The following is a 27,340-nucleotide window of genomic DNA, read 5'->3' on the forward strand; positions in this document are numbered from 1 at the left end:
TAACACTAGTAGTTCATGGAAATGCTGGAGATGCACTTGGCTGGAAAGGTAGGATAGGCTGAGGAAGTCAGACTTAGCATAAGAACCTGGTAAGCAGTGGATAAATGTTAGCTGTTTTCACTTATTGCACTAGTGTAATCAGTTTGATGATACATACTTTAGCCCCAGCTATTATTTAAGACCTGGTTTAATATTTTATGTTCTTTTTCCTATGCAGACCGGGAAAGGGTTTCTTCGGGCCATAAGAGCTACTCCAATGGCTGTGGCAGACGTAATTCCAGTTGATACAGTCGTCAATCTCATGCTAGCTGTAGGATGGTATACTGCAGTTCACAGGTGTGGATGCTCAAGTGGGCTTTCAAAGACTTCATGAAGGGCAGAATATATTAGGCCCATTTTCCAAATATAGGCATTTCATTGTACAAGACCCCAAATGTGTGAAAGTGTGTATTTCAATATTTTATAGAGTTCCTAATATGCCATCATATATGCATTGAGTTGTTTTATAAATACAGTTTAGTACTTGGCTACTCATAAAGTAATAAAACCTTTAAATCACTTAACCATAAAATTCTTGATAACCAAAAGGCTTTTCTTTCTATTCAGTAATCTAAAATTCAGCTTTCTCTTTTAGGGCAAAGGAGATAGAAGCTGATGAAATGACAGAATTTTTTTTTAATTGAACTCTGGTAAATGCCAAAAGTTCAGTCACGATGTGTGGGGAAGCTTCCTGGTACAAAGGAAAAAAAATAGGTTGTTCATATATTTGGGTCTGTTAGTAAATTAAATTTTTCTTATGTGAACTCACACATATGTGCTCCATAATATGTCACTCCTATTTAACATCTCTTTCACACACACACACACACTTTTCCTAGTCTTCTTCCATTTTGCTTATTAACCCAGAGAAAGAATGAACGATGGAAGCCTTTCATAGGTTGCCTTAATCAGATGAATTACTGAAACCACTCTGTCTAAATATTATTTTTCCTTATTTTTCTTTCATTAGTTTTCCATTTTGTTGTACTTATCTAATTTTTATTTCATTTTCCAGACCTAAGTCAACATTAGTCTACCACAGTACATCTGGTAACCTCAATCCCTGCAACTGGCACAAAATGGGTAAGTACTTTAGCTATGTAACTCTATAATTACTAGTGTCTGGCACAGAGAAAAAATTGACAAAGTGTGTCATGGAGCTTAGAGCTTATATGAGGAGAAAGACAAAAAAGTAAGTAAAGAGACAAAATAATGAGAAATTGTAAATGTGTGATAGTTAACTAGAACGTACTGTGGTTACCAAAGAAAGGAGTCAGTGGGAACATGTACATGACTGTAAGCAGTAAGGCGTCCATTGGCTACAGCAATTTTAAAAATGATGAAACAAAGCAAAAGTTGGCAGTTATAAAGAATGTCAGTGATAAAATACTGAAATACTCCTCCCTGTTGGAGCAGTGGCTCCTACACACACCCCTTCCCTTCTTGATATGTCACTGAGAATGTGACGTCATCAATGACCAATGAGATTTAGAAAAGTTAGGTGATATTAATCCTTTGTTATTGAGTCCATCATACTGATCATTAATTTATGCAGCTTGCCTCTCAGGTGTGCAATAACCACTCCACTAGCGATTTGTAAAAGTGAATAGGAATCACTATGGGAGAAATAAAAACAACACCCAGATTCCTTGAACCCTGGGACCAAGGTCTTGGGTGGTGCTGAGGAAACTCTATTTTTAATAAGCATCTAGATGATTCTTGATGCTTGGTGAAACAGAGAAACCCTGTACTATACAAATGACTGATCTGTCTGAATGTAAAGGATTGGATCTGTTCAATGTATAAAACCATGGAAGTAGAGTTGAGTACAACTTAAACATCTAATGATGGTAGAAAGTTAAAGAAGGGAGTTTGGCTATTCTGTAGGATTTCTTACTACCTACTAATGCACACTTTCTTTCCCTGTTACATAGGTAACACTACCTCTACACATTCCAGTGGTAAGCCATGGTGCTGCACTGAGAGTTCTATTGCAGGGCAGCTAGACACTGTGGCTCATTTTATAACAGGCTTTGAATTGAAAAATGCTTTTCCAAGAATGAAAAATACCTGGCATGCAGGTATTTTTCTCTCCTCCTCTTACACCTATAGCAAACATTGTTGGCTGATACAACATTGTTTCTCCCTGTGCCAAGGCTCTGTTCTAGATTCCCATCTAATACAGCATTTCTGGAAGCTATTACTAATTAATTTGATGTTGCATTCAAATTAAATTTGTTTGTGTTTCCTACCAGGGTTAAGAGGGATCAAAATGCTTCCTACTAGGAGCAGTAGCCATGCCATAGGAGGTTGAACATACATAGCCTCAGGTGACATTACAAGGAGTGATAGACAGCTGGGTCGGTGAACATGGGATATCAGAATCTCTTATGCTATCAACCTGTGCATAACTTTTGGTTATGTACAGAACCAAATGTTTTAATAATGCCACGTTTTAATAAATGCCTGTGAACCGGTGATTCTTGAGACTCCTCAAATTTTAAACTATCCTGCCATTTTTAGGATAAACCCAAGTTGGTCATAGCATGTTATCTTTTTTATATTCTGTTTAATTCAGTTTGCTAATATTTCCCTTGTTGTTTTCTATTCTCTGAAAGTGTTTGTGTAATATTGGAGCAATCTATTCCTTGGAAACTTGGTAAAATTACCTATAAATTATCTGGATTTGTAATTTTGTTGTGAGAGGATTCTGTATTGCTTCAATAAAGAATTTTGCAGGCTTTCAGTTTCTACTGGAATCAGTTTTAGTAAATTATATTTGTCTCTTTTTCTAATAATTTGTTTTAAAATGTATTCACATAAAATTTTTCATATTACATCAATTTGTTTTTCCTAAACTGTATCTGTAATTATGTTTCTCTTTTAATTCATAATATTTGTGTGTCTTCTCCAAAGGGTTTATTTTTTTTTTTCAAAGAACCAACTTTTGGCTTTATTGATTCTTTATTATGTTGCTTCATTTTCTACTGCATTGATATATTGCCTTATCTCTATTTTCTCCTTCCTCCTGTTTTCTTTGATTATTTCTTTCTTCTCTTTAACTTAGAAATATAGCTCACGAATATTCGGCTTTTCTAATACATGCATTTATGGCTTTCTATTTCGCTCAAATGCTACTTTGGCTGTATCCCACACATTTAGTTGTATGATGTTTATGTTATCATTACTCTCTAAGCATTAAGCATTTTTCATTTAAATTCTTCTTTGACCTATGAGGATGTAGAAGTGCAGTTTTCAATTGCCAAATTAAACTTTCTACATGTGCATGAGTGAGTTTCTACTTGTCCTTCAGATCAGAAAGACAGTAGCTTAATGGTTAAAAGTCTTGGGCTTTAAGATCTAATAGACTTGGATTCAAATCTTAGCTCATTCATTCACTCCTGTATTCATTTTATAGGCCTTATTCTTGGGCTATGGATACATCACTAAACAGAAATCCATGCCCACATAGATGTTATATGCTGGTATGGGTCCTACCATTTAGTAGACTCCACTACTTACTAGTTGTATCAACTTGAAAAAGTCACTCAGTTTCTCCCTGTAGATCTTTTTTTTTTTTAATCTGTCAATGAGAATAATAATTATTCTATTCCAGGGAGCTCTTGGGAGGATTTAATGAGATAAAGTGCTTAGCACAGTGATTAGAACGGTGAACATTTCAGTAAATGCTTGCTATTACCATTTGGACAGCTTTCTCAGAAAGCCTTTCCTACACCAGCCTCACCCCTCCCCTTCCTGGCACCCAGACAGAGCTAGAGGCTTCTTTTGTCTTCCTCCAGAGCATATTGTACTGATCTCTAGCAGAATACTCAGGCAAAATATTGTAATCATGAACTGTCCACATCTCCCACCAGATTGCCAATTCCTTACAGACAGGGAATATATCATATGTATTATTATTATTTTTTTTTACCTCAGCACCTACCACAATGCCTAGCAAGTGTTAAATGCTAAATAAATGTATTTGTAATGACTAAAAGAAGGATTGGTATGGATTTAGGAAATGGAAAGTAACTGTATGTTGCTGAGATATTTATTCATTCATTTAGTCAAAAAATATGTATTGGGCACTGATTGCCTGCCAACCACTTTCAAGGTACTATATAGGTTGAAACAAAACAGACAAAATTTTGTTATGGTACTTAAATCTTAGAAAGGAGAAATATACATCAGATATGGTTGAGAGACTGCAAAAAAAATAAAACAGACTAAAGAAGTAAATAGTGATGTGAGAAGGCTGCTATTTTATATGTGATGGCCAAGGAAAGTCTCCCTGATAAGGTGTCATCTTAGCAGAGACCTGAAAGAAGTGAGGGGGCAAATCAGATGGACATGTGGAGGAAATATTCCAAGTTGAAGAAACAATAAGTGCTACAGCTCTTTAATCATATTCAAGGACAGCAAGGAGGCCAGTATGGCTGCAGCAGAAGCACTGAGGGGGAGAATGGTAGGAGATAAAGTCAGAGTGCTGGGCAGAGAGAGTGAGGATGCAGAGAGTGCAAAGCCTTCCAGACCATGGCCTTGCCTCCAAATGAGATGAGATTCCACTGAAGGGCTCTGAATGGAGAAGTATCTGTAATATATTCTGAGTTACATTTTACAAGAATCACTCTGGATGCCACATGGAGGTCAGACTGTAGGAGTACAAGGGTAGTGGCAGAGACCATTTAGGACAGTACTGCAACACTCCAGGCTACAGCAGTGGTTTGGATCAGAGACACCGAAGGTGGAAATTATGATTCTGGGTATTTTTCAAACAGAAGGCTGATAGATTTTGTTGAATTGTGTGTGGGTTGTTAAAGAGAAGAATCAAGGATGACCCCAAAGTTTTTGGCTGAACTACTAAAAAAATTGAATTACCATTTGGTTAGAGGTAGAAGATTAGTGAAGAAGCAAGTTTGTATATGCATTGGGAAGGGGTGGTTGGTAGTGGGAGTACAGGAAGCCAATTTTAGAGCTGTTAAATGTGAATGTCTATTACACATCCAGATGGAAATGTTGAACAGGTATATGGATATATACATCAGAATGTCAGTGTTGAGATCAGAATCTCTTATGCTATCAGAACCAAATGTTTTAATAACGCCACAAATGTTTTAATAAATGCCTATGAACCAGGTGATTCTTGAGACTCTTCTTTGTATAGGATTTGTATCTTCAGATAGATTTTAGCTGGTATTTTTTTAAGGAGGGCAATAATCATATTACCATAATAAGTGATATCATCATAATTGAATAATGAGCTTAGGCATATGTTGGAAAAAAAAACCTACATACATTAAATAAAATTGAATTCAAATGAATATCTTTTGGAAACAACTACTGAATTCACAAATGTACATAAAAAGTTCTTAAGCTTAATCTAAGTAATAATACAAAAAGAAAAATACTATTATGAATAAAACTCTGGATACCAGAGTGGACAACTGAGTCTAACGTATTCCCAGAGAAGTATTTGAAGTAAACTAACACAAAGAAATCTTGTCTTGAGAATCTTTAGAATCTTTTACTTAAACCTTTAATAAAGATTCAAATAAAATGTTAAGAAACTTTCTAAATGGTTCTGAAAGTAATGGTCCAGCCAGGGAAATAAGGTCTCTCTAGCCTCTGTCTTGGGGCTTTCAGAATAGACTAGATAACCTTAGAATTAAATGCAGATTCATGTTTTTCTGAACAGTACCTCCTTGTATTGACAAGTGTTTCCCCAATAATTTGTTTTACAGTAAATGTTTCAACTAAAGAATCCAATTATTAACCCATTCACACTGTTTCAGTTTGCAGATAACCATTTGCCCAGCACAAAAATCTTTATATTGTTCTCAGAAATTGATTTTTGACTCTACACAGCAAATCCTTCGTCTTTATTGTTTTGACCCATTACAAATGCTTTCCACTATGATGGACTTATATTCTCCTTTTCTCCTCTAGCACTTACTTTCTTTTTTCCCCAGGAGTCCAAGTCTTGGCAACCTTTGAAAAAATCCCATTTGAGAGACCTTTCAGGAGGCCAAATGCTAATTTTACCACCAGCAACTTCACATCACAGTACTGGAATGCAGTCAGCCACCGGGCCCCTGCCATTATCTATGACTGCTATCTGCGGCTCACTGGAAGGAAGCCCAGGTGAGAAGCTGAGTCTATGGCTTTGAGAGTGTCACTTCATGGGAGATTAAGGCCCCAAAATCTTTAGTGCTTCCTTCAGCCGAGGATTAAAGGAGACAACTGAATCTTACCCATATATACAGATTGAACACACCTAATCTGAAAATCCAAAATCTGAAATTCTCCAAAATCCAAAACGTTTTGAGTGCTGACATGATGCCACAAGTGGAAAATTCCACATACCTTACCTCATGTGATGGGTCACAGTCAAAAGACATTCAAAACTGTTTCATGCATAAAATTATTTAAAATATTATATAAGATTACCTTCAGGCTCTGTGTATATGGCTAAGTGTGTATGAAACAGAAATGAATTTTGTGTTTAGACATGGGTCGCATCCCCAAGATATCTCATTACATATATGCAAATATTCCAAAATCTGAAAACAATCAAAACCCAAAACACTTCTGGCCCAAGCATTTCACATAAAGGATACTCGACCTGTATAAGTTTTGAACAAAGCAGTCATAGTGAGAAGCCACAAAAGACATTAAAAATGTTCCAGCACAATAAAGGAAAGTAAATGTTAAAGAGGTTGATGAATTCAGCAAGTAATCATTCATGCGAAAAGAAAAGCAACTGAGACTCTTGTCACTAGGGTTTTCTGAATAGGTAGATAATCTTAAATATACAATAATGATGACAACCTCACTTACTGAGAGTTTACTGTGGCACTCGTGGGGCTAAGGCTGATGCATGATGATCCCATTTTCATTGTCACAGCTACCCAAGGAAGATATCCTCATCATCCCAATTTTACAAATGGGGAAATAGAAGCTAAGGAAATAATCTGAATTAGTCTCAAAGGAAGTGACAGGAAGGATGTGGAGAAAGCCGAGTCTCAAAGTCAGTATTCAGAACCAGATTTACTGCCACCTAGAGATGAGTGAAGAAATTAGAGGGAACACAGTGTGCTGATGCTAAGGCAGCTGTCACCACCTAGCTGTGTGACACAGGACATACGCCTTTATCTGTCTCGCTCGAATAATATTATGTGTCAGAGGAGTCATTGTTATAATTGCCTAAGGCAATTCCTGTGATCAAGAATCAGAAGTATGAACAGTATTGCCTTCTGTGCTAGCCCCTTTATAAGGGAGGAAGTCTTCTTCAGCTTGTTTAACTGTCATCTTTATTAGCACTGCAAATGACTAAAACTTAGCCAATGTAGAGTTTATCTAAATTTTTAGAGACCTCATTTGGAGCTCATAACTCAGTTCTTGAGCAAGGTGAAAAGGAAACATTGTGATTATGGGGAAAATATTTGTAAGGGGCTTATTAAATAAAGACAGGAAAAGAAGAAAACCCAAATATTGTAGGCAGAAATGCTAAAGGTTTTAAAATATGTCAGGATTGGAAGAGGGCCTGCATAAAGAACAAAGTTCAGTTAGGAAAAAAGAGAAACACAGAAGGAAGAGACACAATAAAAATCTATATGTATCTTGTGAGAAGTCAAACAGTAATATTTGTGGGAAATGGGTTGGTTTGTTGTGTGGTATGTATTTTAGCAATAATCTTTATGGCAGAAAAAGCTGAAATCCTTCTAGACCCTTTCCTTCTCCAGGTGTGCTTGTGTATACTCTTCTATGCTTTTACATCCATATATGGACATACATAGTTTGCTTTGCAGTAGGGGGGTATGTGTGTATATAAATCAATTGTACATATTTTACAACTTTTTCCACTAATTTTCCATGAAAATCTAAGTCATTCTGCCCAGTGTTGTCTTTTTTTTCTACTGCAAACAATAGGGCAATGAATATCAGTGTGCATGCCTCTTTGTAGAATGTGCCTGTGTCAGGAGAGGATGCTGAGGAGGGAGACTGCTGGATTGAAGAGTATGTGGAGTTTGTGACTAGTGCCAGGTGACCCTCCCTAAAGGAAGAGACTGTCAACTGGCACTACCACAACAGTGTATGAGGGGTAGAAAACAGTCTTTTTTTTTTTTTTCTTTTTTCTTTTTTTTTTTTTTTTTGAGATGGAGTCTTGCTCTGTCACCCAGGCTAGAGTGCAGTGGCGAGATCTCGGCTCACTGCAACCTCTGCCTCCTGGGTTCAAGCGATTCTCCTGCCTCAGCCTCTCGAGTAGCTGGGATTACAGGCGCCCGCCACCGTGCCTGGCTAATTTTTGTTTTTTAGCAGAGATGGGGTTTCACCATCTTGGCCAGGCTGGTCTCGAACTCCTGACCTCAAGCAATCCACCCGCCTCAGCCTCCCAAAGTGCTGGGATTACAGGCATGAGCCACCGCGTCCAACCGAGGGGTACAAAACAGTATGTCTTACCCTCTTAATAAGCGTAAGAATACTTTGTAAAAATCAACTTCTGAATTGTCAAACTCATAAGGAATGACATCTTTTTGTTTTTTTGATTTGCATTCATGATTGCTGGAGGGGCTGGACTTGCATTCGTTTATTGGACATTTAAGTCTTCCCCTCTGTGTGTTGCCTGCTTCTGCTCCCTATTTTCCTATTGGGTTGTCCTTATTAATGTATGGGAACATGTGTGTGTGAATACATATTTCATATATTTTCTCCAGGTCTGTTTCTTTTTAGCTTTGACTATAAAGCTTTTTGTTATATGAGTGAAGATGCATATAATGCAGGGCTTAGGAACATGGAGCTTGGAGTCAGGCTTATAGGATTTAAATCCTGGCTTCAGCAATTTAGCCATTAGAGCCCTAAATTACTTCATCTCTCTAAATCCTAACTTCCTCTCCTGTAAAATGGGCACAGTAATCATAACCTATTTTATATAGTTTAATATGAGTGCTTAGAATATAATAATCCCTATTAATATTAAAGATGTTTAAAATTTTTATGTGGTAAAATGAATCACTGTTTTCCTTCAGCTTTTGCATTTTGGGTATTAAAAAGACCTTCTTGGCTGGGTGTGGTGGCTCACACCTGTAACCCCAGCAATTTTGGAGGCTGAGGAAAGGAGTATCACTTAAGCCCAGGACTTCAAGACCAGACTAGGCAACATAGTGAGACCTCATCACTACAAAAATAAAATTTAAAAACGTTGTCCAGGCATGGTGGCATATGTCTGTAGTCCCAGCTACTAAGGAGTCTGAGGCAGAAGACTGCTTGAACCCAGGAGGTCAAGGCTGCAGTGAGTCATGATTGAGCCACTGCAGTCCAGCCTGGGCAATAAAGCGAGACCCTGTCTCAGACAAACAATAAAGACCTTCTCTATCTGGGAGTAATACAAGAATTTTTTCTAAAACATATCATTAGGTTGATATAGTTCTGTACATCCAATGATATCATGTCCAACCATTATTTTTAACAATTAAAATAAATGTATTGAAATCATATCAATTGCATCAGAGTTGGAGAATGGCTAAAGATTTAGATAATAGTAAAGTGGAACCCTATTATGGTGCTTATATCAGGCACAATGATGTCTACCTCATGCCTAAGAAATCTCCTATGATACAGTAAGAGAAATATCTCATGAGTCATTAAGTACATGGGCATTAACTTTGACCAGAAGTAAGACCAAATCCCCACAATAGCATCATAATTACTGAGCCAACTATAGTAATCACTACTGCCAAGACTGAGTTAACTACAAATCAAGTGCTTCACAGGCCAAAAGTGACTTTTAGCTAAAAGACCTAGGTTGGGGATTAGCTATGGGACCTTGAGCATAATCTCTCTGTAAAATGGAGATACATAATATACATCCTGACTATCTTACAGCCATATTGTTAGGATCAAGTAAGATTGTATATGAAAGTTTTTTGTAAATTGTTATCAAGTTGGGAGGTGCACAAAGAAGATCTGGTCCAAGTCCTGACCACAAGATTGTACAGTGTGGTTCATCTTGTGTAATGGGACACAGGGTAGTGATATTACACAGCGCAGGTTTTTTGAGGTCAGTTAAAACTGGGTTGGAATTTGACTTTGACACTTTATCTTAAGCTTATGTTACTCATTTGTAAAACTGCAGACTTACCTAACAAAGATGATATCAAAATTAGCAGAGAGAATACTTTGTAAAAGTATAGGGACTGTGCCTAACACAGAATAGGTTATCAATAAGAAGTTTTTTTTTTTTGAATCTCCACTATGATTGACAACTGCTTTTGATTCACCAAACACTAATATAGTCAACACTTCTGCCCAAAAGTTATATACTAAGACCTCAGATCCTATCAATTTTTTAAAATACAAGAAAGTACAATAAAAATGAGAAATAAGGCCAGGTGCAGTGGCTCGTGCCTGTAATCCCAACACTTTGGGAGGCCAAGGCAGCTGGCTCCCTTGAGCCCAGGAGTTCAAGACCAGCCTGGCCAACATGGCAAAATCCTATCTACAAAATATACAAAAAATTAGCTGGGCCCCACTGCGCTCCAGCCTGGGTGACAGAGTAAGACCCTGTCTCAAAAAGACAGATGAGAAAGTTTTCTGATTGTCTACATCAGAATTCAAAAGATGAACAGTATGTCATTCAAGCTGAATAGTTGGCTCACTTTTAAAATAGGTTTGCTATTCTTGAGAAATAGGTGTTTGAAAAGGAGTCTGGTACTAAATGCCTAACAGAACAAGCTCCTTTAGATCCAGCCCTTTTCTTTTTCTGTTGAATGAATAGAGAGTTAATATGGAAGGAGAAAAAAGAATAAGAATTTTAATGAGGAACGGGAGAGAGACAGGGATAATTTTTGTATTTTCTTAAAAATAATTTCTCATACATTCCTGTAGAGTGAGAGGGAAGTGGTGCGCTGATATTTACTCCTATCTGATGGTTATCTCAGGATGACAAAGCTCATGAATCGGCTTTTAAGAACTGTTTCCATGTTGGAGTATTTCATCAACCGGAGTTGGGAATGGAGCACGTACAATACAGAAATGCTGATGTCTGAGCTGAGTCCTGAAGACCAGAGAGTAAGTATAGCACTGACTTAAGCAACAGGAAAATGCTACTCACTTGGAATTTAGAATTATTTGATTTGGAAAGCTGATGAATGAATAAGATGTTTGGTTATAGACACAGATTTTGTTTTGCTTTGTTTTTCTAAGAAAATCAGTCAATGCTATCAACACCACCGTAGGAAACAAGTTTAATGTAAGTAAGAAATGTAGGTTCTTGGACTTTGGTTAAATCTTTAACTGCTGATCTGCCAACACGTTTTATCTACTGCACTTCAATCGTTTTGTCACTCCTTGATAGTTATCATTTCTACAAACCCTCAGTACCTCTGGGTGGCTGTGTTCTTCCCTTATCTGCCACAGCATATGACTTCAATGAAAAATAATTATTTTATTGCTTATAAACTCTATCATCCACTATTCTTGTCCAATCAAAATTGTTCTGCCTCTCCCAGCTACAGTTCCTTCCTTACCTTGTTAAAGCTAATCCCTACACCTATGCACTCTGCCTCACCTCAGACCTCCCTCCATCAGTGCTGCATCGTCAATCTCCCTCCCTATAGAATTTCTCTACAACAGTTCAGACTTTTATTTCTCAAGACAGGTCTTCAGTTTAATTCCTCATCACCAGCACCACTTATTTCTTTAACTTCTTGGCAGTCACAAAGGATAAGTCCTAAAATCTTTGCATATTCTGAAATTCTTTTGTACATTATACATGTTCCTAGCCTTTTTCTCAGTCATGTATCCCCTGAGCATGCAATTGGTAGTTTTTAACTAAATTTTAAGGTTTTCACTCCATATTGATTGACATTTCCCACTAAGAAACAATTTTCTAAAATGTATCTTTTGATTTATTTTGTACCTGACAACATGTAGAGGAGACCAAGTCACACAGGGGAGTAAATATCAGATGGCTCGATTTTCCAGGTGCCGTCTGTCACCCCTTTCTTTGACTAGGAAAGGGAATTCCCTGACCCCTTGCACTTCCCGGGTGAGGCGATGCCTTGCCCTGCTTCGGCTCATGCACGGGGCACTTCACCCACTGTCCTGCACCCACTGTCTGGCACTCCCCAGTGAGATGAACCCGGTACCTCAGTTGGAAATGCAGAAATCACCTGTCTTCTGCGTTGCTCATGCTGGGAGCTGTAGACTGGAGCTGTTCCTATTCGCTCTTCCAACGGGCTTAACAAATGGCACACCAGGAGATTATATCCCGCACCTGGCTTGGAGGGTCCTATGCCCACGGAGCCTCGCTCATTGCTAGCACAGCAGTCTGAGATCAAACTGCAAGGCAGCAGCGAGGCTGGGGGAGGGGCGCCCGCCATTGCTCAGGCCTGAGTAGGTAAACAAAGTGGCCCGGAAGCTCAAACTGGGTGGAGCCCACCACAGATCAAGTAGGCCTGCCTGCCTCTGTAGGCTCCACCTATGAGGGCAGGGCACAGACAAACAAAAGACAGCAATAACCTCTGCAGTCTTAAATGTCCCTGTCTGACAGCTTTGAAGAGAGTAGTGGTTCTCCCAGCACGCAGCTTGAGATCTGAGAATGGGCAGACTGCCTCCTCAAGTGGGTCCCTGACCCCCAAGTAGCCTAATTGGGAGGCACCCCCAAGTAGGGGCGGACTGACACATCACATGGCCGGGTACTCCTCTGAGACAAAACTTCCAGAGGAACGATCAGGCAGCAGAATTTACAGTTCACCAATATCTGCTGTTCTGTGGCCACCGCTGCTGATACCCAGGCAAACAGGGTCTGGAGTGGACCACCAGTAAACTCCAACACACCTGCAGCTGAGGGTCCTAACTGTTAGAAGGAAAACTAACAAACAGAAAGGACATCCACACCAAAAACCCATCTGTACGTCACCATCAAAGACCAAAGGTAGATAAAACCACAAAGATGGGGAAAAAACAGAGTAGAAAAACTGGAAACTCTAAAAATCAGAGCGCCTCTCTTCCTCCAAAGGAACGCAGCTCCTCAACAGCAACGGAACAAAGCTGGACAGAGAATGACTTTGACGAGTTGAGAGAGGAAGGCTTCAGAAGATCAAACTACTCTGAGCTAAAGGAGGAAGTTCGAACCAATGGCAAAGAAGTTAAAAACTTTGAAAAAAAAATTAGACGAATGGATAACTAGAATAACCAATGCAGAGAAGTCCTTAAAGGACCTGATGGAGCTGAAAACCACAGCACGAGAACTACGTGACGAATGCACAAGCCTCAGTAACTGATGCGATCAACTGGAAGAAAGGGTATCAGCGATGAAAGACGAAATGAATGAAATGAAGCGTGAAGAGAAGTTTAGAGAAAAAAGAAAAAAAGAAATGAGCAAAGCCTCCAAGAAATATGGGACTATGTGAAAAGACCAAATCTAAGTCTAATTGGTGTACCTGAAAGTGATGGGGAGAATGGAACCAAGATGGAAAACACTCTGCAGGATATTATCCAGGAGAACTTCCCCAATCTAGCAATCTAGCAAGGCAGGCCAACATTCAAATTCAGGAAATACAGAGAATGCCACAAAGATACTCCTTGAGAAGAGCAACTCCAAGACACATAATTGTCAGATTCACCAAAGTTGAAATGAAGGAAAAAATGTTAAGAGCAGCCAGAGAGAAAGGTCGGGTTACCCACAAAGGGAAGCCCATCAGACTAACAGCTGATCTCTTGGCAGAAACTCTACAAGCCAGAAGATAGTGGGGGCCAATATTCAACATTCTTAAAGAAAAGAATTTTCAACCCAGAATTTCATATCCAGCCAAACTAAGCTTCATAAGTGAAGGAGAAATAAAATACTTTATAGATAAGCAAATGCTGAGAGATTTTGTCACCACCAGGCCTGCCCTAAAAGAGCTCCTGAAGGAAGCACTAAACATGGAAAGGAACAACCGGTACCAGCCACTGCAAAAACATGCCAAATTGTAAAGATCATCAAGGCTAGGAAGAAACTGCATCAACTAATGAGCAAAATAACCAGCTAACATCATAATGACAGGATCAAATTCACACATAACAATACTAACCTTAAATATAAATGGGCTAAATGCTCCAATTAAAAGGCACAGACTGCCAAACTGGATAAAGAGTCAAGACCCATCAGTGTGCTGTATTCAGGAAACCCATCTCATGTGCAGAGACACACATAGGCCCAAAATAAAGGAATGCAGGAAGATCTACCAAACAAATGGGAAAAAAGGCAGGGGTTGCAATCCCTGTCTCTGATAAAACAGACTTTAAACCAACAAAGATCAAAAGAGACAAAGAAGGCCATTACATAATGGTAAAGGGATCAATTCAACAAGAAGAACTAACTATCCTAAATATATATGCACCCAATACAGGAGCACCCAGATTCATAAAGCAAGCCCTTAGTCACCTACAAAGAGACTTAGACTCCCACACAATAATAATGGGAGACTTTAACACCCCACTGTCAACATTAGACAGATCAATGAGACAGAAAGTTAACAAGGATATCCAGGAATTGAACTCAGCTCTGCACCAAGTGGACCTAATAGACACCTACAGAACTCTCCACCCCAAATCAACAGAATATACATTCTTTCCAGCACCACACCACACCTATTCCAAAATTGACCACATAGTTGGAAGTAAAACACTCCTCAGCAAATGTAAAAGAACAGAAATTATAACAAACTGTCTCTCAGACCACAGTGCAATCAAACTAGAACTCAGGATTAAGAATCTCACTCAGAACCGCTCAACTACATGGAAACTGAACAACCTGCTCCTGAATGACTACTGGGTACATAACGAAATGAAGGCAGAAATAAAGATGTTCTTTGAAACCAATAAGAACAAAGACACAACATACCAGAATCTCTGGGAAACACTGAAAGCAGTGTGTAGAGGGAAATTTATAGCACTAAATGCCCATAAGAGAAAGCAGGAAAGATCTAAAATTGACACCCTAACATCACAATTAAAAGAACTAGAGAAGCAAGAGCAAACACATTCAAAAGCTAGCAGAAGGCAAGAAATAACTAAGAGCAGAGCAGAACTGAAGGAAATAGAGACACAAAAAAACCCTTCAAAAAATCAATGAATCCAGGAGCTGATTTTTTGAAAAGATCAACAAAATTGATAGACTGCTAGCAAGACTAATAAAGAAGAAAAGAGAGAAGAATCAAATAGATGCGATAAAAAATGATAAAGGGGGTATCACCACCGATCCCACAGAAATACAAACTACCATCAGAGAATACTATAAACACCTCTATGCAAATAAACGAGAAAATCTAGAAGAAATGGATAAATTCCTCGACACATACACTCTCCCAAGACTAAACCAGGAAGAAGCTGAATCTCTGAATAGACCAATAACAGGCTCTGAAATTGAGGCAATAATTAATAGCTTACCAACCAAAAAAAGTCCAGGACCAGATGGATTCACAGCCGAATTCTACCAGAGATACAAGGAGGAGCTGGTACCATTCCTTCTGAAACTATTCCAATCAATAGAAAAAGAGGGAATCCTCCCTAACTCATTTTATGAGGCCAGCATCATCCTGATACCAAAGCCTGGCAGAGACACAACAAAAAAAGAGAATTTTAGACCAATATCCTTGATGAACATTGATGCAAAAATCCTCAATAAAATACTGGCAAACCAAATCCAGCAACACATCAAAAAGCTTATCCACCATGATCAAGTGGGCTTCATCCCTGGGATGCAAGGCTGGTTCAAGATATGCAAATCAATAAACGTAATCCAGCATATAAACTGAACCAAAGACAAAAACCACATGATTAGCTCAATAGATGCAGAAAAGGCCTTTGACAAAATTCAAGAATCCTCCATGCTAAAAACTCTCAATAAATTAGGTATTGATGGGACGTATCTCAAAATAATAAGAGCTATCTAGGACAAACCCACAGCCAATATCATACTGAATGGACAAAAACTGGAAGCATTCCCTTTGAAAACTGGCACAAGACAGGGATGCCCTCTCTCACCACTCCTATTCAACATAGTGTTGGAAGTGCTGGCCAGGGCAATCAGGCAGGAGAAGGAAATAAAGGACATTCAATTAGGAAAAGAGGAAGTCAAATTGTCCGTTTGCAGATGACATGATTGTATATCTACAAAACCCCATCGTCTCAGCCCAAAATCTCCTTAAGCTGATAAGCAACTTCAGCAAAGTCTCAGGATACAAAATCAGTGTGCAAAAATCACAAGCATTCTTATACACCAATAACAGACAAACAGAGAGCCAAATCATGAGTGAACTCCCATTCACAATTGCTTCAAAGAGAATAAAATACCTAGGAATCCAACTTACAAGGGATGTGAAGGATCTCTTCAAGGAGAACTACAAACCACTGCTCAAGGAAATAAAAGAGGATACAAACAAATGGAAGAACATTCCATGCTCATGGGTAGGAAGAATCAATATCGTGAAAATGGCCATACTGCCCAAGGTAATTGATAGATTCAATGCCATCCCCATCAAGCTACCAATGACTTTCTTCACAGAATTGGAAAAAACTACTTTAAAGTTCATATGGAACCAACAAAGAGCCTGCATTGCCAAGTCAATCCTAAACCAAAAGAACAAAGCTGGAGGCATCAGGCTACCTGACTTCAAACTATACTACAAGGCTACAGTAACCTTGTACTGGTTACTGTACAACAGCATGGTACTGGTACCAAAACAGAGATATAGACCAATGGAACAGAGCAGAGCCCTCAGAAACAATGCTGCATATCTACAACTATCTGATCTTTGACAAACCTGACAAAAACAAGCAACGGGGAAAGGATTCCCTATTTAATAAATGGCTCTGGGAAAACTGGCTAGCCATATGTAGAAAGCTGAAACTGGATCCCTTCCTTACACCTTATACAAAAATTAATTCAAGATGGATTAAAGACTTAAACGTTAGATCTAAAACCATAAAAACCCTAGAAAAAAACCTACGCAATACCATTCAGGAAATAGGCATGGGCAAGGACTTCATGTCTAAAACACCAAAAGCAATGGCAACAAAAGCCAAAATTGACAAATGGGATCTAATTCAACTAAAGAGCTTCTGCACAGCAAAAGAAACCACCATCAGAGTGAAGAGGCAACCTACAGAATGGTAGAAAATTTTTGCAACCTACTCATCTGACAAAGGGCTAATATCCAGAATCTACAATGAACTCAAACAAATTTACAAGAAAAAAACAAACAACCCCATCAAAAAGTGGGCAAAGGATATGAACAGATGCTTCTCAAAAGAAGACATTTATGCAGCCAAAAAACACATGAAAAAATGCTCATCATCACTGGCCATCAGAGAAATGCAAATCAAAACCACAATGGGATACCATCTCATACCAGTTAGAATGGCAATCATTAAAAAGTCAGGAAACAACAGGTGCTGGAGAGGATGTGGAGAAATAGGAACACTTTCACACTGTTGGTGGGACTGTAAACTAGTTCAACCATTGTGGAAGTCAGTGTGGCGATTCCTCAAGGATCTAGAACTAGAAATACCATTTGACCCAGCCATCCCATTACTGGGTATATACCCAAAGGACTATAAATCATGCTGCTATAAAGACACATGCACATGTATGTTTATTGCAGCACTATTCACAACAGCAAAGACTTAGAACCAAGCCAAATGTCCATCAATGACAGACTGGATTAAGAAAATGTGGCACATATACACCATGGAATACTATACAGCCATAAAAAATGATGAGTTCATGTCCTTTGTAGGGACACGGATGAAGCTGGAAACCATCATTCTCAGCAAACTATCGCAAGGACAAAAAGCCAAACGCCACATGTTCTCTCACTCATAGGTGGGAATTGAACAATGAGAACACATGGACACAGGAAGGGGAAGAGCACACACCGGGGCCTGTTGTGGGGTGGGTGGAGGGGGGAGGGATAGCATTAGGAGATATACCTAATGCTAAATGACGAGTTAATGGATGCAGCACACCAACATGGCACATGTATACATATGTAACAAACCTGCACGTTGTGCACATGTATCCTAAAACTTAAAATGTAATAATAATTTTAAAAAAAAGAAAACAATATATCAGATGGCTAACTGACCTTGCTTCCCAGCTAAGGGTTTCACTTCTACATACCAAACTTACTGAGTGTGATTCAAATCCAAGCCCTAGAATTATTTCCTAAGCATTATCCATGTCAAATATAATAAATATTATATTAGCCACAAAAGGCAAGATCTAGAGGGATATTTTATCTGAAATCATTGCTACCTCTCAAAGTGACATGAAATAGTTATTCAGAAATGTTTACATATCACATATAGACAAAATTGTTCTAGCACTAGTGTTTGAAATGAATGATGATTAAGCCAGTTTATAAATCAAAAAGAAATAAACAAATTCAAGCTATTGTAAGTTATTTTAAAATTTAGCTTTAAACTCTATGTAGGCTTATCCATATGTATTTTCTCCATGGAATTTTCCTCCCTAAATAACTCAAAAGGTAATGAGCTTAGTTTCATTTCTGACATTTTACTATTTTAACCTTTCAAAATTTTATGAAAAAGAATCAAAGCTTCAGTGGATTTAACATACGCTCTCAAAAATATCTTAGCAAAAGTAATAGTACTAAATGTAATTGCCAAATTCTGGTGTGGCTCAAAATTCAGTTTGAATTGCCATATGGAATCAGGATTCTGAACAGGGCCACTTTTAAATCAAACTTAGAAATGTTAAACAGTATAAAAATAAAAGCCTCTGCTTATGTGAATGACTAAGCAATATTAATGATACTATGAAAACCATATCCAATCAAAGTGATAATGGAATTTCTTTCAAAAAGCAATTCAGCTTTTGGACAAGTCTTTGAAGCTCTCTGGAACTCACTAATCGCATCTGCTTTCTTTGTTAATACTCCAAATCTCACAAAGGTTTGAGGTATCTTGCAAAAAATACATATAATGAAAGAACAAAACAGAAATAAAATAAAATGCAAAACCAAGGAAAATATGAGTCAGAATATGAAGTCCCAGCTAAAAATTTAAAAAGAGAATGCCCATACATAATCTACAAGATCCTACTAAGTTGCTGTAGTTAACTTAAGCAGTGAATTTGTTCTTGAGCTTTCTGGTAGCAAAGTGAAAAGGAAAATATAGTTTCATAGGACTCATTGTTCAAAAGGAAGAATGAATTAGAAAAAGTTATCTAAAGCAAATACATTTATGACTTTTTTTTTTTTTTTTGAGACCATGTCTTGCTCTGTTGCCCAGGCTGGAGTGCAGTGGCAAGATCTCGGCTCACTGCAACCTCCGCCTCCCGGGTTCAAGCGCGTCTCCTGTCTCAACCTCCCGAGTAGCTGGGACTACAGGTGGATGCCACCACTCCTGGCTAATTTTTGTTATTTTTAGTACAGACGGAGTATCACGATATTGGTCAGGCAGGTCTTGAACTCCTGACCTCAGGTGATCTGCCCGCCTCGACCTCCCAAAGTGTTGAGATTACAGGCATGAGCCACCACGCCCAGCCCATTTATGATTTTTAAAAAGTTATTTCTTGTCATGTTTCTCCATGCAAGTTGAGAGGATAAACCAAAAGCAATATGCACAATGAATCAGCAAAGGGCTCATTATTAAATGTTTACTGAATGCCCAGAATGTTAAATAGGGATAATAATATTTAGTTACTTTCCTCCGAGTTCTAAGATGGTTTTCTGTGATTAAAATATAACATTTAATTTGCATATAAAGGAGAAAGAATCGAGTAGCCCTAGAGAACTACTAAATCTTTAAGATGTCAAATTCAATTACATTCTTTAGAAGTGTAATATTTCCTAAAGAGAAACAGAGCTAAATATAGACTCTGGAGGAAAGATGCAATTTATGAGTTAAACCCAAGAGATTCTCAGAAAATGGTGTGGCCATTTTAAAGCTAACAAACTTGACCTTTAGTGGTGACTGGCTTTTTGGTTTTGATAATATATGCCTTTTATTTGGTACCATCTAAGCCTCGATCAAAGACTAATTGTCTGAAAAAAAGGAAACTAAGAGTTTACTTTGGTCATATTCATGTAAAGCTTATATACAGACTAAATAGAATAAATTGTTGTATAACAAAAATGAAACACTTTTGGTTTTCAAAATTAATATTTAAATTAATTTGACCAAAATTCTATAATTCATTAATGTATTCAGCAAGTATTTATTGAATGTCTACTTTGTGCCATTCAAAGGAACATCATTCTTGTTGTTCTAGGAATATCATTTATTTGAATTAAGCCTTTTTAGCTATTAAAATCCTTCCTAGTGAGGCCTCACCAGAAGTTCAGTAAGTTAAGGGTAACGAGCAACTCTCCTTCACTGTATGTGAGAGAAACTCTTCACTAAAGATAGGCTTTTTTTTTTTTTTTTTAATGTCCAGGGATTAATAGACAAAAAGTGATCTGAGAGTGCTGTATGTCCAAGGAGAGAGAAGAGTGCCCAATTGGAAGGACAAAAGCACCTTAAACAAACCCTCCTCTTGCTAAGATTTATAAATATTAGACTTTTTAAATGCTAGCACAAGTCCATTTTCCAGGCCATTCTCTCCAAATACATGAAATAAAACTCTATTGAACCAAATCCACTCACTGATGCAATCTTTTATTTGATAACAGGGTTATACCAAACTCTCCAAGAATACCTAATACTTGAAATATTTCCAGAGATGATACCGCAATCTTCTTGACACTCTTTCTACTAACAAGTTTTAGTGCCCTAAGTTCTTTATATTCAATCAAAACTATTTTTTCTAATATATTTGAAGATCATTTCCCTCCCTTTCTTTCTCCAATTAAGCCCTTTATATGGAGATTTTGAAAAGATCCCTGGATGGCTCAAGAATGACCTATCAGGTTTCTCTTCCTAACTCATCCCATCTCCATTTGTAATCCATATAAATCTGGGCCACCTCATGAACCTGTGTCAGCTCAGCATCATTTTCAAAGAAAGTACGCAAAAAATAAAATCTATGGAATGCAATTCAAATCTTTACTCCAGCTTTTCCGTAACAAACCAAAAAAAGAATACATTTTTGGTTATGTAAGTGTTTTTCTTTTCCTCAAAGATACCTTAAAATTTTTTAAATCCTTTTTCTTGTCACTCTCTGTATCTGTCTTCTATGTGGCAAAATTTCTCTCCCTAAACAGATCAATCTCTTCCTTCTCCTTCTTCCCTACTCCTCCCCCATGTTGTGATCACTCCTTTTTTCTTTCACTACCAATCACTCTCTTCTTAAATATAAATTCTGGTAACTTATTCCTTAAGGCTTTGCTTCCCAAAGTTTAATCTGCATAATGAAGTGGTAATGCTGTAGGAAAGGATGGTAGGACAAAGGGATAACACCAAAATTTAAGAGGAAAGGGAAAGTTGCATCATTTATGTTTTGGTCACTAACATATTATTCTATCACTTTTAAAAATAATTACTCCTCGGTTAGCTGAAATATATACCAAGCCAACCATAAGTTTTCACCAGACTGTGTAATACTATTTCCTTTAAATCTCCCTCACAAGAAATGTGAAGTGTTTGTGTTTGATCCATGTTTAAATATTCCTATGTAAATAGTAATCCATATTATCAGTACCTTTGAAATAATGACTCAAATAATCTCTCCTCTGGAGAGGGTTCAACCTACGTCTCCCAAATTGAAGGTCACTCATCTATGTAGAAGAAACCTCAAGTAGACAAAGTGACTGTCCAGCACTGCAATTCTGGCAATCTATAATCTCTCTTGCCTCTCAGGTATTCAACTTTGACGTGCGCCAGTTGAACTGGTTGGAATACATTGAAAATTATGTTTTGGGAGTTAAAAAATACTTACTGAAAGAGGATATGGCTGGGATCCCAGAAGCAAAGCAACGCTTAAAAAGGTAAGTATAATCAGTCAGTTAATATTTATTGAGCACCTACTGTGCATCGATTTTATACCAGACATAACATTTGTGCAGAGGAGAATTAACATTTCTTGAGCATTTACTACATTACAGGTCCTGCACTCTATACTCTACCCTGTAACATAGTTTCATTTAGACTTCACCACACCTCTATGAGGCAAGTATTACTTTTGTTATCCCATTTTTATGAAGCAGATATCTAGATTTAAACACAGCAAATAACTTGCCCATGGTAATTGCACAGTAAGTCTAAGAGCCAGATTTGAACCCATTTGTTTCTTCTACCACACTCTGTCATAATGGGATATAAATACCCAACAGGCAGGAGACCTGATTATGCTATTTAACCTAGAAAAAAGTCACTCCTCAATTTTTTCAACTTCCTTAAATTTCTTTCAGTCATAATCCCTGAGGGACAAGGAATTCTAGCACTCTGGTATAATCCTGGTAGAAGCAGAGGATCTGTAGTGCAGAGATGATAAGGATAGAAAAGTAGCTTGCAAAACAGGAAGGAGGAACCTTGAATAGCAAGCTAAGAACTTTAGAATTTACCTTCTAATGAACAAGAACCAATGAAGATTTATGATGTGGTAACATGATCAAAGTATATTTACAAGATTATGCTAGTCATGCTTGTAAACAGTTTCAAGTGGAGAGAGGTATAAGAGAAATTAGGGAAATATGGTAGCAATCTGACTATTCAGCAAGAATGCTGCGGAAATGAAAGATGCAGAAACCAATTGGCCAAGTTATATCAAATACTCTGAGCACTTCATAAATACTTGCCAGTCATATCCAGGAAAACACATACTTATCTTCAGATAATGTGGTTGGGTATCTGGTAGTTTTAACTTTGGTTATGTCTGTCTGTTCCCTAGGCTCCGAAATATTCACTACCTCTTTAATACTGCCCTCTTCCTTATCGCCTGGCGCCTTCTCATTGCAAGATCTCAGATGGCTCGGAATGTCTGGTTCTTCATTGTAAGCTTCTGTTATAAATTCCTCTCCTACTTTAGAGCATCCAGCACACTCAAAGTTTAAGAGCATTTAGCCATCGCTTTTTATCTGGAACCTCTCAGATACCTCTAAAACAGCAAACTGTGATTCTCAAGATTAGAAAGTAACAAGGAATATGCCCAAACTGTCAAATGTCACCTGTTATGTATTCGTCCCTATTCCTTAACTATATATTTTTATTTCAGTGAGAGAAGGAAAAGTTGTAAACTAGCCCATAGTCACCTATATTTTAGGGAAAAAAAATCCAAATTGTTTCCTAACATTCTATTTTATGCCCTTGCGTATTAAACGTGAAAGTACTCCCACTTTTCTATATTTAGCTTTTCTTTTCTCCCTGAGATGATTCATTTAGACTCAATAAATATGGAAAGATGCGTGGCAGAAGCTGAAATGAGCTCAAGCAGTACTAACCTTGGAACCATTCTGGGTACCCAAAAGAAAAATTTAAAATCAAGATGAGTAAAAGGAGAATGGTCTCAATATCCTCAAAAATGCAGTAAGAGAAGTAATTCTCCGCTGAAAATGTCTCTTTCTTTCCATGTTATTTTGGAGTCCTGGTTGAGGGGTGGGGGAATCAGAAAAGTAGGTTTACATTTAACATTTTTCTTAACAACATTCACTTCTTAAAAAGGAACAAGAAGTGTAAATAAGTATGTACAGAGTGAGGGATTAAGCATATTTGCATTGGGGACTCGTGTATTACGCTTTTAAGTCAAAATTAATATTCTCAAATTTGAATTTGATAGCTATTATTTCTAAATCTTTTTAATACTCAATTTTCCTGGTAACCTTTCAAGAGTCTCCTTTTTCTAAAAGTTGCCAAACCCTTTATATTTAAGCCTTTTCCACTCAGGACTCAATTAGAGTGGTCAACAGGGAGACAGATGGTCCCATTTGATCTTTGCCACTGAGCAAAACAAAACTTCAAATGAACTTTTAAACTGTAGCTTTAGTCTTCTGGTATAAAGTGGGGAAGATTACACTTATGTGATCACCAAAGGATTTACTAGTATCTTGGTCATTCCAATTGCACAATGTTAACTGTACAACATACAGCAGAAAAGTGAATAGACTTCACTAAGGGATTCTAAGTTTAGAAAATAGGTTTTGTTTTGTTAAAAATATTTTGTGTATAATGCAAACAAGTGAAAACCATATATATTCTCCAATTCCTATAGTAATAATAATGTAACTGTTACGCCAACTTTCCTCATATTTGAGAGATGAGTACATGTTGGATTGCAGCATTTCTTCATGTTAAAAACGTGGAACATTATTCAAATATAGTACTTGGGGCCTAAACAACTGAAATTAGTCACCGCATAACTAGTTGAAAACGGCATAGGCATAAAATGTTAATAAAGAATGGCAGTTATATTTATGCTCACTTCCTGGAGTAACTGGGTAATATTCAGAAAGGCACATCGTGGTAGTTTAAGTGTACAAGGCCTTAGGGCAGTATCTAGCCCAGTATTATTCCAGATTCTCCTGAGCTCTATATAAAGGGCATTTTGGAGGAACCCTTCTGGGCAATATCTTTCCCAATCTCAGCTAAATTCTGGGAAATATTTTCCATAGCAGACAACCCAGCTCTGAAACTAAGCACCTGGTGATCTTTAGTTTGAGATGTCTATATGGTACTTTTGAGTTATATCAATTAAGATACAAGCTATAGACATGATAAAAATATGAAATCAAGATACAGCTCAGTGGGATTGGATTAAGACATAATAATAGTTCTAAGAATTCACTTTTGATTGTATGTTTTACCAATTCAATAACTCCACTAATCAAGTATTCACATTTTGACTTTTGATTAAATAAAAATTTGAATTAAAATTCTTCCCCTCTTCTAGTGTTGTCTTTAACCATTGACTACCGCAGCACTTCTCCCTCCTTTACACCCCCTGCACCCCATCCCCCAAACCCCCAGAAAAAGGAAATAACTTCCAAAGAACTCTTTCCACCAAATCACATTACAGGAATAACTATCAGATGAATATAAACTAACCTTTAGCTACATAATGCTTCACTTTTTCTAACACCATTAATAGGGCTATTTTGACACGAGCAGTCTTCTATTTGTGGCATCAGATAAATGACACAAAGTTCTCTTGTGATGATTAGGCAGTAAAAACAGGTATCTGTATGAAGGGAAATCTCTAGCATATAACTAACTATTTCACATCAAGACCAATTAGCAATTACTTGAATGCCTAATACAAACAAAGCAATGGGAAAGAACCTTCTACTTAGGGGAAAAGAGGATGGAAAGTACAAAGAAAAGGTACCTATGTTTCCAAAGTTTTGGCAATCCCTATATTCTCTACCCACAAGATACCTGATACAGTATCAAGTATTACAGAGTTGAAGAGTCACTACCTGAGGCAACTAATACTAGAAAAAGTTAAGGCAAATGGGCACACAATTCAGAAAAACACTTCTTGTGATTTTCAACTAACTAACATCATTACCTCCATTTAACACCTCATGTAATTAACTTAGTATCTCAAGGTAAAGAGACTGGTCTAATAATGCCCAAATAGCATGTTATCTTACAATAAACATAAACAATTAAAGTAGATCAGCCTAGTTTCCAAAAACATCAATAATTTTCAAAGTTTACAAGAATCACTTGTAAATTTCCACATGGCTACTTTTCTAGAACTGCTATTCTAATAATGTCTGGGAACATAAGCAACTGCCTATAGTAAGAAGTAACGATTCTCATATGCCCACATAAAGGTGTGGAAAAATGCTCACTGCCTAGATAGCTTAAAATTTTTTTTTTTTTTTTTTTTTTAACTAACTAAGACTAGTAATTGCTGTTTTCAGATGTAACTGGTTTGAGAGACAGTAGTGCCGTGCAAACTGGAGATACTACTGTGGCAAAGGATGCTTGAGTTTAAATAGCCAGAAACACCTTTTCCGATACACAAATATTTTAGATGTGTCCCTACTTTATTTGAAATACTGATTCCAACCTGGAACTGCAAAAGGGATACGAGATGTGATACGGCAATTTGGGTCAATTCCAGAAAAATACCTTTGAAGAAAGTAAATGTAAGTACAGTGTAAGAAATCACCAAATTGATTTACATAACTGCTTGAAAACAAAATACAAAGTATTTATTAGTTATGAGCTGTTGTTGAAGGTCTGCTTTAGTATATAGCTTTCACTAATGTATACTTTTCCTCATGCCTTCTCATCCTTAAGTTTTTCCTTATTAAAATAGTATAAAATGAGTTATATTTGGAAAAGTTAACCTAACTCCTTTTGTGAAACACAAAATATTTGGAGTTGCCAAAACGATTCAAATGTTTCACTGCTTGTAATCTTGTTTGTATTCAACTGTTAACATATATCTATATACACATATAATTTTGAGTCAACTACTCAATTTTCACTTTTTCATCTTTAATATGAGAAATATAAAATAAAACCTGTATCATATAGCAATTTAGCTCCATCTGGAAGAAAAGCAAATGTAACCATGTGATATCTTAAAATTTCTGTAGCTTTCCTACGAGAAAAAAGTTTAAATATGGGAACTGAGGCGTATTTGGGGGTACATGATTTTAATTTTCTCCTAGTATTAAAAAGACAAAAAAAGCTTCATAATTTGTCATTTATTGAGTCCAAATGTTTATGCTTGCAACACTAAATATTTTGTTTTTTCTCTCAAGACAAAAAAAAAAATCCAAGGCAGTCTGTATTCTCCTCTTAAATGTAAAGTGATTTCATCAGTAATATTTCAGAAAGTAGAAAAAAACTATGCTTTGATTGCATCATCACAATATGGGGGGGATACATGGATCTTGATCCGGGCATTTTACCATAAGGTAGTAAACAACTGGTGACCTCTCTATTTTGATAGTGTTGAAAAAGGGCTACCACCTTGGCTTGCTGAAGGTTTGCTAGAGCTCAAAACAGGAAAAGTACTAGCTTAAAAGGCATGTTGAGATTTTAAAGGTCCTAAGGCTCAGGTTTAAGTAACTTTTAAACAATCAAAAATAGGCATTTTGAATTCAAGTGTAAGCTCTGAATTTTCAAGGAGTTTCATATTAAATTACTTTTTGGTACTTGAATTACTAACTCAAGACATAGATGGAATGCAGTGTATCTCTCTTACACTATTAAAAAATTAGATCTGTCCGGGTACAGTGGCTCATGCCTGTAATCCCAGCACTTTGGGAGGCCAAGGCGGGCGGATCTTGAGGTCAGGTGACTGAGACCATCCTGGCTAACACAGTGAAACCCCGTCTCTACTAAAAATATAAAAAAATTAGCTGGGCTTGGTGGCATGCACCTATAGTCCCAG

General features: G+C 37.3%; 1 protein-coding gene across 1 annotated transcript in view; it reads left to right on the plus strand.

The window, feature by feature from the left end:
* FAR2 (fatty acyl-CoA reductase 2) overlaps nucleotides 1–23,722 on the plus strand; it is a 188,948-nt gene extending 165,226 nt beyond the window's left edge. The window contains exons 7-12 of the mRNA XM_002823069.6: nucleotides 218–336; nucleotides 1,055–1,122; nucleotides 6,012–6,183; nucleotides 10,980–11,109; nucleotides 21,850–21,977; nucleotides 22,880–23,722. Coding sequence (XP_002823115.1) covers nucleotides 218–336; nucleotides 1,055–1,122; nucleotides 6,012–6,183; nucleotides 10,980–11,109; nucleotides 21,850–21,977; nucleotides 22,880–23,042 — 780 coding nt within the window. The 3' untranslated portion in view covers nucleotides 23,043–23,722. The remainder of the gene's footprint in view (nucleotides 1–217; nucleotides 337–1,054; nucleotides 1,123–6,011; nucleotides 6,184–10,979; nucleotides 11,110–21,849; nucleotides 21,978–22,879) is intronic.
* The last annotated feature ends 3,618 nt before the right edge of the window (nucleotides 23,723–27,340 follow it).

This window comes from Pongo abelii, chromosome 10, assembly GCF_028885655.2.
Source record: "Pongo abelii isolate AG06213 chromosome 10, NHGRI_mPonAbe1-v2.0_pri, whole genome shotgun sequence".
Taxonomy (NCBI): domain Eukaryota; kingdom Metazoa; phylum Chordata; class Mammalia; order Primates; family Hominidae; genus Pongo; species Pongo abelii.